Source organism: Xiphophorus couchianus, chromosome 15, assembly GCF_001444195.1.
Source record: "Xiphophorus couchianus chromosome 15, X_couchianus-1.0, whole genome shotgun sequence".
Taxonomy (NCBI): Eukaryota; Metazoa; Chordata; class Actinopteri; order Cyprinodontiformes; family Poeciliidae; genus Xiphophorus; species Xiphophorus couchianus.
In genome coordinates this window covers 9,554,322-9,566,846 of record NC_040242.1, presented here as the reverse complement: position 1 = coordinate 9,566,846, position 12,525 = coordinate 9,554,322, and the positions used below count along the sequence as shown (strand labels likewise).

The following is a 12,525-nucleotide window of genomic DNA, read 5'->3' as shown; positions in this document are numbered from 1 at the left end:
CACAGTTTGAGTTTAATAAGTGAGTCAATTATCCTGCATTACTTCCTGTTATCTTACTGTAGTTAATTTAATCAAATTCGACACCAAAGGGAATAGTGCTTGACCTCCTGCTGTTGATGTCTGCCTATTAAGACCATTTACTGCACAACTGCACCTTTTTCTGCAAATTGTTAGTACGCTGCACTCTACAGAAGCTCAATATCTTGTGATTGTACGTGTCACATGTAACTTGGTAAGATTTTCGGCACAGATTCAGGTCCGCTTGGGGGGGACTTAAAGATTTTAACTACTGGTCAGCTCATTTCTCAGTTCCACAGGTTTGTAACTGATTAACCACAGAGCAAATATGTTCAACACTACCTGTGGCATGAGATAAGGGACCACACACATAATCCAGTTGCATTTATGTTGAGGTCATAAGGTCCACGAAGAGTTTGTAAACGTTAAAAATGAACACAATCACAAACCCAACAAATGAACCCACTGTTTTAAGCCTTTGGGTAAAAAAACCCCTGATAATCCAAAGACGCATAATGTTCATACTGAATATATCTTTTATCCCCTTAACACTTCAATATTATGGTTTTGATATTCAGACTTTATTATAAGACTTATAACTCTTAGACTAGTCAAATCAGGTCAGAATGATCTTATTCTTAAATTAAATTGTTTGAATGAAAGTTTGATAGCTTATTTGTTTTAGAAACATTCAAAGCACCTGTTGTGTAAAAGCTGTACTTGGAGTCCCTATAAAAGATTTGATATTTACAGATCCAGTTTTAAACCCAGACAGTTGTTTAGAGGCAAATAAAACATTAAAAGAGATATTTTTCATGTTCTTCTGACTATATTTCTGTCAGTTTCCAGGAAGCAACTCTAAAAACAAAATACTAATAAACTGTAGGGTGAAAAATAAAGGATAAAACTTCAAATTAAACAAATCAGCATTTTTTGTGTTTTTGAGATAAAATAAGGCATAAACTCTGGTAAATAAAACATACATTTTCCATACTTATCCAAGCCTGAAAGATGGGGGGGGGGATCTAATTCCATATTTTTCCAAAACTATGGAAACTCTGTAAAAACCAGAAAGTTATCTAAGTGTAAAAGCTATCATTTAAATATAATTGCTAAACAAAAATAGTCAAATAACTCCCATTTCTGACTTAAAGCCAAATAGATGAGAATGTTGACGCCACTTGTCTGCGTCCATGTGTCTTTAAAGATCTTCGTGCAGATACAAATCGCACCGAGCAACCCTTCAAGAGCCTGCAGCACCTGTTCTCCTGCTGGCCTGCTTCACCCAACCTCATTTAAACTGATGGGCCATTAACAGGCTTCTGATGAACTTGATGACATGCTGAGTTTTTTCAGTTTTTTAACCATTTGAAATGGGTGTGTTCAAGCAATAGGGCAATGGTTAAAAAAACACTGCAGCACAGAAATCCCTGCTGTGACTACAGGAGTTATGTTCTTAAAGACTTAGATTTCTCTGAGTTATATTGGTAATAAGTGAACCACTTATTACCAATATTTCTTTAAAGTACAGTCTCACCTAACTGTATACATTGAGCCATCTCCACTTTATTAAAACACTGCCTCAGGGATGCAAACTCTGGGTAACCTGGTAGTCAGACAGAGCCAGGTAATAAACCAGGCGCTTCATAAATTTTTAAGCACGCATCAGCTGAATAAACCTTTAGATTCAGTATGGATCCATTCCTATCTTTAGTTATAGAAGCTAACATTAAAACCTGAGGCTGCTGTTAGTAATTCTCACATAAAAAAAAAAAATCACAATAACTGAATAAACTGAATATTCAGACCTCCAAATGTGTCATTGTTTTTAAATTGTTTTTATTGTTTTATACTTGTGCATATGTATTAATTGTTTTTATCTTGTAACCAGGTTGCTATGTATTGCAAATTTTTGCTCAGGTCCCTCTTGAAATGAGATCTAGATCTCAACGGGGTTTACGTGATTAAATAAAGGAATAAAGGAATATCATATTAATGTTAGATTTCAACAGTAAACCTACTGGGAGGACATGGTTGGTTTGTTTGTTTTTGTACTGGCCCTTTAATTATTCACAATTCATGATTTAATATTTCAGTTCACTATAGTATGTAGTATTGCTGTCATTATTGGATTTTTCTCAAGTCGCGGTCACGTATTTACAAGCATTTTCAAATTGCCTACCTTAGCATTTTCCCCACTAAACTCTGTGATCTCAATGTCATGTGATTTCACTTCTTTTAGGAACTTGCTGGTTATAGTCTCGAGAGTGTTCACATGCACATGCATGTGGATACGCCATACGTTTGTGTATGTTATGCCCATCCCCCATGTTTGCACATTCTAAATCTGCTGGCTCCTGTGTGTATATTTAGTGCAGCTCTGTTTAAAGTTAAACTTGCGGCCCAGGAAAGTAGGCCATTGGAGAGGAGAAAAGGGGAGCCGCCAGAGATTAATGATCATGATTCAGCGGCCGTAACTTAGCATGGTGGGCCTTTGGCCTGTGCTAGTTAAAAGCAAAAATTGGAAATAAATCAGCTTTAAATAGGGTTTTAATCCAGCAGAGCTGAGGTGTTAACTATAAACTGCATTGCAAGTAAAAGTAAGTTGTTTTTTTTTAGTTTTTTTTTTTACTGGAGTTGTACAATCCAGCAATCACTGGCCAACATGCAAAGAAGATTATGTTACAGTTTTCCCCCTAAAAGCCCCCGGACTCATGTTTCCTTTAAAAAACTTCCTCTTACTCCTGGATTTACTCCTAAGACACAAAAGCAGTGATTCATTACTCGTCTGCTCTGTTCAAAAACCGATTAAGGATGTTGATTATCTGGCCAACCAGCCAAAGAATACATCTAGAAGACTCTACTCACACCAATCTTGTCTAAATGGGCAGTGCGGATTTTGTTTTTAAATAATGTTTTGATTAAGTTGCCAAACTACAGCAAACAGAGTGATTTTTGCTTGGAGTATCAGGAATAATTTAGAACAGAGAGCTGGTCAAACTAAATGTTTTTCCACATTTTAAAACAACTTAAACATTTCTAGGGATATACCGATTTATCGGTGCCGATTTTCCTAACTCTGGGAAATCGGAGAGCGGCCAATTTTTACATGTGAAGCCGATCTTAAGTAGCAATCTTATCTACCCCGGCAAAGGTATTTCAATCAACTGTTATCTTCTTCTCCTCTGCTGTGAGACAGGTTTGACTAGCAAACCGGCCCATCAGATCGGATCAATATGTTTGCATTTAGCAATGGTCATCTCACTTTTGGCAACTCATCAACTTTCTTGCTACATTTAGCAACATTTTAGACAAAAAAAGAAATTGGCATCGGACAAAATCGGAATTTGCGGGTCAGGATTTTTAATAGATCAGTAATCTGTGATCGGCCAGAAAACTGCAGGCTTCACTGAGTCAGTAAAATTCACACTTTATAATTAAAAGCTTCTCGGTATATTGACCAAATATTTCCATGATCTGATTAATAACAATTACTCCTACTGGTGCAAAAATAATTAGAAATATTGATGTTATCTGTTGCATTTTATTTCTCCTAATGCTTTTAGCTCTGAAAATTAAACTTTAATGGAGTAATAAAAGTATAATGAGCTGACTCCCATACTTTTCTCTTACTTTATAATAACAAATTCAGCGGATGTTTAAAACTCAAGAAGGGTCACCTTTTATTTGTAACATTGTTTTAAAGCTACATGCTACACGTGTGTTAAGCCACTCAAGCAGATAGAGTGAAGCAACAGGTGAGGGAGGGACAGAAAAAACTTCAATCACTTTGAACCACCTCTTCAAGCTTTATTGAAGAGCTCAACTGGTACAAAATTCAGTAAATTGATTTTACATATATATATATATATATATATATATATATATATATATATATATATATAAAATCATGTGCCACACACTACACATGATTATCACTTCTTTTATTATTTGAAAAGAAGAAAATTAAAGAACATTAGAGTGCATATTTATCAATGCGTTAAGCATGACCGGCATAGTTAGTTATCACCTTTAAGTATTTTTTTTTATCGATACAGAAAGACAGCTGATTCTGGCTGCCGTTTTGCTCCACCATTCGGTACCAGAGCTCATCACCTATTAATGAAGTAATATGACTCGGTCGTTCTGGTTCTGATGATTGCAATTAGGTCAGATTATTTCCTCGCTCCTTTTAAAATACGGCAGTATCACATAACCTTTTCCATTTTGCAATCAAAAAGCATCTCAGTGAAGGCTAAAGATTGAGAGAGCAGATAGTGGAAAAGCAGAGACAGAAGTGAAACCGGCGTCTATGAGTGAGTGGAGATTGTTGTTGAGCAGAAGAGACGAACCTTCCTCTTCTGCAAAGCGCTGAAGTGCTTTCTAAAAAAGGCAACAAGGAAACAGTAAAACTTTCAGACTCTGTGGCTCTACAGGTTTCTGTTTTCCAAGAGGCTCTGCTCTCTTGTTGTCTGCTGTATTCCTCTTGTATGAACATGTAGCTTTATGGCAGTGAATCAACACCTCTGTTTTTCTTATCACGACAGGTAAGCGGGTTGGATCTCTCCACCACCGCCTCTTTAAATGACAGAGCGATGACCAACAGCTTTCTGGCTGCACTCCAGAAGGGATGAGTCAATTCTTTTTTGCTCAGTCAGCTACAAGGCGAGGTCTTGTCAGGGGAAGAAAAGAAAACAGCTGTGCTTGCAAGGAGGCACAAAATAAGAGCAGACCGCAAGCTGTCCTTTTTATGAGTTCTTTAGAATTGATATGGGCTCCTCTTGGTCAGTTTACTGTCTCTGAATTACAAATAAAATGACTAAACATACACTTAGTATTTCCACTAATATCCCGCAAGATGTCAAAGCAAAGCTGCAGGTTTTTGGTTTTTAACAAACTGAGAAGCTTTGTGCTGATTTGTGGTGGCTGTGACATATCAAGCTAAAGATAGTAGGGGGAGGGTTTGGTATTTTCTTGTTTTTCTGTGAGATCTTTTCTCTCAGACCTCGCCATATTGTGACAGCTGCCATATCCCTGTTAGAATAACATCCCCGGGAACTCGCTCTTCCACATGTGCACTCTGGGTAACAAAGCCAACGCCTTTTCCTGAATGGTTGCCCACAGTGCCCATAGATTCTTAACAGATTTTTGCAAATGGACACTTCTGCCTCCATGCTGTTTACTTTTTATTTGTAATGTACTCCCTGCAGTTCCTCTCTGTTTTATAAAATCCAAAGACCATTTCCTCGCTGCAGCGTTGGTGCACACAGGTCTAGGACCCGCTGGTCTGGTGTATGGTGGTGGAGGTGGGGGGAGGGGGTCGCCGGTCACTGTTAGAAAAGCGTCACCCTACAAACTCCCTCCGCTCTGATATATTGCCAAAGTACACAGATAATATGAGAAAAAAACATTGAGAACAAGGAACAAGATTTAGAGAGGTCAAAAAGGTGACTCTAATTCTCACATGGATCACGCTCCGAGTGTTTACATGCAGTGAAAACAGGTTTTAAAAACTTATTCCTGCTATTGTTTCTGCTCTGCGAGTGGGGAGGTAAGGGTTAAACTTTCATTTTTCTATGTTAAACGTTCACTGAGATGCAGAGACTCGCATTTAGAGCTTCATTTGAAGAGTGCTATGGGGGATATCTTGTCCAGTTTTTACTGTTTATGATTAAAACCCTGCAGACCTCCGCAATCTAACTGTATTGATTGTTCCCTTTAATGTTTTTTAACTTTCAGGGGAATCTGTTTACATGGAAAAAGTTCTCTGGTTGTTTTTCTCAGACAAGCCTGGCTGTTTTGAGCCTCCGGGCTAATCTGAAACATGTGGTTTGGTGTTTGCTGTGAGGTTCGGAGACCTTTGTTTTGCCTCTTCTTGTCACTGAATCTCCTACAGACAAATTATGACTTTGCAAACACAAGAGCAAAACTAACACTGTATGAAACCAAATACATTAGGCTGCCCGGTGTACTTCATACCTCGGCACAACTTTTTTCTTGTTTTCTTTTTCCTTTTTTTCTAAGAAAGCTAGAGAAACACAAGCGGAGAAGATTGGTTCCTGAAACTGTTGTTCTTCGCTGCAATTGGTGGAAGCCTGTTGCTAGGCTTATGTCAGTGCTTGAGGGTTTTCTGCTTCCTCTCTTCTGCGCACCGATAGGTTGGGTTTAAACTGGTCTGTGGACTTGTGCCACTTGTTGAACATCCCCACACTTTCTGTGGTTGTCTCGGGTCTAACTGCATGAGAAAACACAGCAGCCGCAGAGCTGAAAACATGTGCAAGAGTTTACATCTGCCATGGCGTCCTCTCCTGTTGTTGAATCTTATTAAGTTTTATCAGCCTCTTTAGTGCATTAAGGCTTATGAGCTCTCGTAAAGCAGGGAAACAGCTGGAAAGGAGAAAGTAGCTCCCAATGTTAGTAACTTGTCAAAAAATGACTCACTTTACGAAATTGTCACGTGTTTCAGATTTAATCGCCGGTTTTTAGCACATTTTACATTGTGGAAAATATTCCACAAAGTAGTTTTTTTACACAAGCACTCATTGGTGTTCGCACTTAAGATTTCATCTAACCTGTGGTTTTATAAAGGAAGATAAATTAACTTTGAATGACTAGTAGCTGTTCACAGAGCGTAGGTTGGTGATTGGACAAGATTAATGTGAGCGTAAAACTCTTATTCACATATTTTTGCTGCATAGTTGTGTTTTTTAATGGTCCATTTATAAAATATGTCCAAATAAAGTCCTTTTGCACCATTAGCACTTTGTTCTCTCTTTAAAATGACTAACTCTACAAAGCCTGAACACAGTTTAGTTTGCTTTTATGTTGTGCTTTTTATGTTTATGGGCCTACTGACAGCAAAGAGTTTAGAGCCCATTTTCTGTCTTAGTTTCTTGTGTTTTGCTTTTCTTTGTATTCGAGGCGATATAATGACATCGGATCTTTAAGGTTTAGAGCATGTTGATGATCTGTGAAATGAAGAGAAAATGATGTTTCTGCCTTTCCTGCTTTTCTGCTCTTGCAGAGAAGATGCATCGGTCTTATTTTACTATTTCTCCTTTAGCTTCACAAGCTAATGCTTATATTGCAGAAGTGAACTTTACATTAGTTTTTCTTATGCATGGGCTACTTATTGGTATTACAATGAATAAAATAAGAAAATAAGTCTTTTTAAACCACCCAAGACTGATTGGGTGGTTTACACTGCTGGTCTGCTGGCTGAAAGGAAGACTAATTGGCTTGGAAATTAAAGGAGCAGCATGAGTTTTAAGCTTAAACAAGCTGTAAGCAGCAGCAAAATGCAGGCTGAACCAGAGCTCATAGCCTGACTAATTAACCAAGTAACATTTTAGCTTGTTAGATAATATTCTGCACAAGAAGCACCTGACTGAGTCTATATGTCACCCAATAACTGTAAATATACATTTGGATTACTAATTGGTTTTCTGTTCTCAAGAAAAGCACTTGGAACGTGTCATAAACTTTTGTTGAACATTTTTAAGTAGGCACAGTAATTTGAGAACGTCACAAGTGATGCTCTATAAATGGAACAAGACTTGATGTGTCACAAATACGTTTGATTTCTTCATATTTACACCCACACAAATCCTGTTTTTAGATAGGCCGTCATACATGGTGTGATAAGAAAACGTCCTACAAAACCTTTCTACCTCAGAGTTGAATATTAGTACTTTTAACTTTAAATAAACCAGTTTTATTTTATATTCTAGCTAATAATGCTTTGTTGATGTTTGTGCCTCAAATGCACATTGTTCAGTTGGATCAATTCACATTACTTTTGAAAACTACTTTGTCCTTTAATATGTTTTAAATACCTTAAAGTAATCTTGCAGATGAACTGTGAATTGTAGATTATGTTCATGTCTTATACCTAACTAACATGTATATCTTTTTGTGGTTCTGAAAATTGTCTGAAGGTGTTTTCTCAACATTTTGAGATTATAAAAAGTAGACCAAAAGTGAATTTGAATACTTTTGCTAAAAACAGCTTTTCATCTTGTTTATAATGTGAAAAATAAAATAACTGAATATTTTTTTTCTGCTTTTCCAGCAGTTGGAGTGTATTTTCATTGACATTAAATCAAGTGGAAACATATCCATTGTTCACGCCCTTCCTCTAGCTGATGAGTACCTCAAACAAATCCGAGATGATTCCTGTTGTTTCTGAGAGTCCGACCGCTCCCGGCATGTTGTCTGCCATTCTGTCTATAAACGACTCTTGCTGTTGCTGTGTTTTCCCAGCAACAGCAAGAAACTTCTCAAAATATCTTGTCCTGGTTAATTTCACTCAGTGATTTGATAGTTTTCTTATTTGCTTTGTTGCAGTTCCTCTTGTAAAAATAGCTGATTGACAGTTCAGGCTCCCTGCAGGTGACATCAAACACAATGAGTGAGACGCCTAACGATGTATGTCTTCAGATTCCCCTGAGACATCCGCAGTGTGGTTTTATATGTCACATTGTGTTCTGAGCAATCTTCAAAAGGTAACGAGAATATGTGTAGAGTAGCAGGCTGTGACAGCAGCAAAGACACGTTTTCTTTAATCATGTCAATGCTGGAAAATGAAATGCAGGAAATAATCTTATCTATAAACACCTGAGGAATCTGGAGGTGGGTGTGCAGACCTCACTCCTTAAAATGTCACTTTATTTAAAATCACTTTTGTGTCTAGAGTCGTACTTTCTTGATTTTTATTTTATTTTAATTTTTATGTGAGATTTTTCCATACCGATTCGTCCGAAGCTAGCGTTGCATCCACACGCTGTTAATGTAGCAAAGAGCCCCTTAAAAATGGAAAATGAATACACTTTTCTCTAAATTAAAATAGCAAAATTCACAGAACTCTGCAAAAGTATGCATCCCCCTTGAGTTATTTCATGTTTTATCATAAAGGCCAAGGCCATATACATCTAGAGAGTGAAATGTTTGCCCTTTCTTCCTTGCACACTAAGTCAAGCTCGGACATATTGAATGGAGGGAGTCTGTGAACATCATTCTGTACAGCTTTATTCCTAGATCGTCCTGTACTTAGCTCCATTCAGTGCTACTTTGTCTTGGTGTATCACATATAATCCCAGGAAAAAAACAAATATTGACGTTGGGGCTGTTTAGGTACAAGAATACTGGAAATAAACCAGGTTTATTGCATGAATAGTCTCATTTTTGATGCAAAATTGATGCACAAAAACTCAAAATTATGTTTTACAGTATTTACTAAAGCACTAACCGACATATAGGAGCACGTCGGTTGTGCAAACGCTAACTGCCTAGTCAGTGTGTGCACGCTGACAATAGCGTTTGGCCGCGCCTGCGAGGCCGGACCCCTGAGCCTAAGCGCTTTTATGTGAAAAGGTTTGGTGTGTCGTCAGCCCTAATGCTGACCAGCCTCTTGTGCAGCTTTGCTGAGCCATGGGGCTCCCAGCAAGCCCGGGAGTGCTGACTCCAGTTGTGGGAACATGTTTACCACTGGCCAGCACCCCAACCTGTGGCGTCATGAGAGGAGCTGGCAGGAACTGGCTCCACACACACAATGAACCTGCTGAATATGGTGCTAAACAGCTATCAGTGCTGGGGGCTAGAAAGTGGTTGAGAAACTGGCTAGGCAGGCTTACAGCTGTTGACTTGCCTCCCTTCTTTTAACTTCCTCTTTAGCTCATGATTTCCACATTTAACTTGTTTATCTGTTTTTCACCTTTCAGAGTCCTACAAATACTAATGTCAATGGATGAATGTTTAGGTGGTAGAGAGCCTCTCTTCCTCCCTTCCCCAATTAGCTGCAAAAACATGTTATTTTAAAGCCACCCTAATAACCATGACATGCAGATATTTATGGGCTTCCGTGTGCCCACAGCCACCAAAATACGATGCTTTTCTAATTTACCTGCTGGCATTTGGAAAACAAAAGCACTTCACTGTGTGCTGCAATTTATTTGTGGCCTGTCAAGATTGTTGAATATAAGTGTTGTCTTGGCTGTGGTACCTTGCATTAAATGCACCATTTAAACCCTTATTGAGGACTTTGGGTGCACATTGCTTTGAAAAAGTATTTGTTTCTTTACTGATTTCTGCTGTGTTTGCTTTTTTGTCAAATCTAAATGCTGTGGCTCATAAAGGTTTAGCATCTGATGAAGATAACTGCATTAAATATAAGAGGTAGATTTTTAAAATAATGATTTCACTTACTAAGAGAATAAAGCTCTCCCAACAAACCTTGGCCATCTGGAAAAAAAACAAATTGTCTCCTAAATCTTATAGCTTTTTGTGCCATCCTTGGTGGCAACAACCTTTGCAAAAACAATGAATCTTTAACATTACTGAGGAGAAATGTTGAACAAACTGGAGAGTTTATGATGTCTTGACTAAGCGCATGCTGCAGCACCTCTAAAAGATTAGGCTGTACATCAACTGTGTGTAAAGTGATGTTTGGAGATTCTCCATCACATGGCACATATGTTACTTTTTCAGATCTTTTAGCCTACTTCATGTCGTCAGACAGGTTCAGCTGAGGAATTTCTTGCTACTAGAGGCCAGGCAGTAATCAATTCATGGGAAAAATGAACTGTTTTCAAATGAGTGATTTGAAAACAGTTTTTGCCCTATACTTAAGTTTGTTTAATAAGAAATGTTTAAGTCCTAGAAAAGCAAAAACATTAAAAATCTGTAACAGGCAAATACTTTATACTAACATCGTGGTACATAAAACTGTGTCCTAAAATATAATTTAATAAAATTTATATTTTAGTTTTTGAGTTGATGAAAGGCTCTCGTCTTGGTCATTGTATGTCAAAGAAACTGGCTCAATAATCTTGTTGGAAAGATCAAAACGAGGTCAATGTCAGGTGAAAACTGTAATCTACCAATAAAATTTGCCTTTTAAAGGGATATCCTGATGTCACAGGGGAGGAATCATTTACTTAGTAACTTGTGCTTTGTTTAAACTAGTTAAAAGCCGTTCCACTGGACATGTTATTGTCAGACTTGGCATAAACAAAGCTATTGAGCTGTCTTTTTCTTATCTCTGCTTCCTCTTGGCTTTAAAAGGCCACCTTCAGTGAGGTCTGATTGGTGGAGTTATGGTTTTATGTGATGTGATAGGCTGTGGTGCAAAACCACAAACTGAAGGGCTGTTGTTGTTACAGCAGCTCATGCAGTCATCCATTTCGGTGTGGCGATGCCTGTCCTTTCAGAGGACCTCTATGTCATTTTTATATATATATAATTATTTTTGCTGCTCACCAAACAGAGCTGGAGGCTCAGCTTACTTACACCTCCTCCTCTGGTCTGCTCCTTCAGTACAGCAACGGGCCGACAGGGGGGCTTGCTGCTGCTTGCAAGAGCTGGTTGTTGTTTTCATGCACATTGCAAAGATGCACACAGATAACGTGCTATCTTTGCTTAAAACTGACCTTACAGCGTTACTCAGGTCTATTTTAAGAAATGCAGATCAAAAACGAGCATAATCATGCTTTTTTTAAAAAAAAAAATCAGTATTAATTTTAACTGATTTGGGTGGAAAGGTCGTTCAGGAATCTGCTGCAGTCGATTGCAGGCTTTAGTTAGCACACAGAGAGCAATAAAAACACTAAGTTCAATCATCATCAATAGGAACAGAGAACAAAAGAAGCAGCAGAGAGAAGTGATGATGTTTTCTTAGAGGGGGACTGTCACACCCCCCTTCTGCTCACGTTTAGGACGCAATCGTTCCTCACGCTTAGCCACGCCCCGTCAGGGTCTAGCACCGCTATTGGCTGTCTAGAATCTGTTTTCGCGTTCTGATTGGCCGCTGGTGGTGTCACTCATGCGAGCCTCGACTTATTTACCGAATGTATGAGCTGTAAAGGACGCTATTCTGCTGAGGGGGCCGCAACAGCTGAGTGCTCGCCTGCCTAGCCACTTTCCCCCACCAGTGCCCCAAGGAACAAAGACAGGAGGAAACAGAGCCATTTAAATTTACACAGTTTATTTTATAAATTCTCTGCTCCGCGGAAAGAAGCAGAGGAAAAACGGAGGAAACGAAATGAGGCACGCCATCGCACCGTCAGAAAACGTGGAGAATAATTCAATCGCAGTGACAGACTTGTTTAAGATATGCACCCATTGTGAACGGCTCAACAAAAAGGTAAAACAAATGACGCTAAAAATGAAAAATCTCTTGCATTATTGGGGTGTCTGATCTTGCTGTGCGTGAATAAAAACGGTGTCACGTTTCTGTGAATTGTTTTAAGCGACATTTGTCCTTCCAGCGGACTGGCTGCAGTGCAGTCTTTTGTCCAGACTTGTTTACGAGAGTGAAGACTTATAGGAAGGAAATCTTCCATGCTCATCTGTTGAATTTAAATCTTAAAAAGCAGGCAGATATGGGATGTGTTTTAAACACGGTGTCACCTGTGAATGATGCCTTTCTGCCGGACTTCCCAGCGTGTGCTTCGGGGACATGTCTGGACAAGCCGCGGAAAGTTACTGGACAAAACAAGACAATGTAAAGAT

The 12,525-nt window shown here is 38.6% G+C and overlaps 1 protein-coding gene across 2 annotated transcripts in view; it reads left to right on the top strand.

Moving 5' to 3' along the window:
- sesn1 (sestrin 1) overlaps nt 1-12,525 on the top strand; it is a 56,777-nt gene that overhangs the window by 40,248 nt on the left and 4,004 nt on the right. Inside the window, exon 1 of one of the 2 annotated variants that reach the window (XM_028039692.1) lies at nt 11,876-12,157. The exons of the other annotated variant lie outside the window; for it this stretch is intronic. Within the exon in view, the coding sequence (XP_027895493.1) occupies nt 12,056-12,157 (102 nt within the window). The 5' untranslated portion in view covers nt 11,876-12,055. Of the gene's footprint in view, nt 1-11,875; nt 12,158-12,525 lie in introns of those variants that run through there. 2 annotated transcript variants of the gene reach the window in all.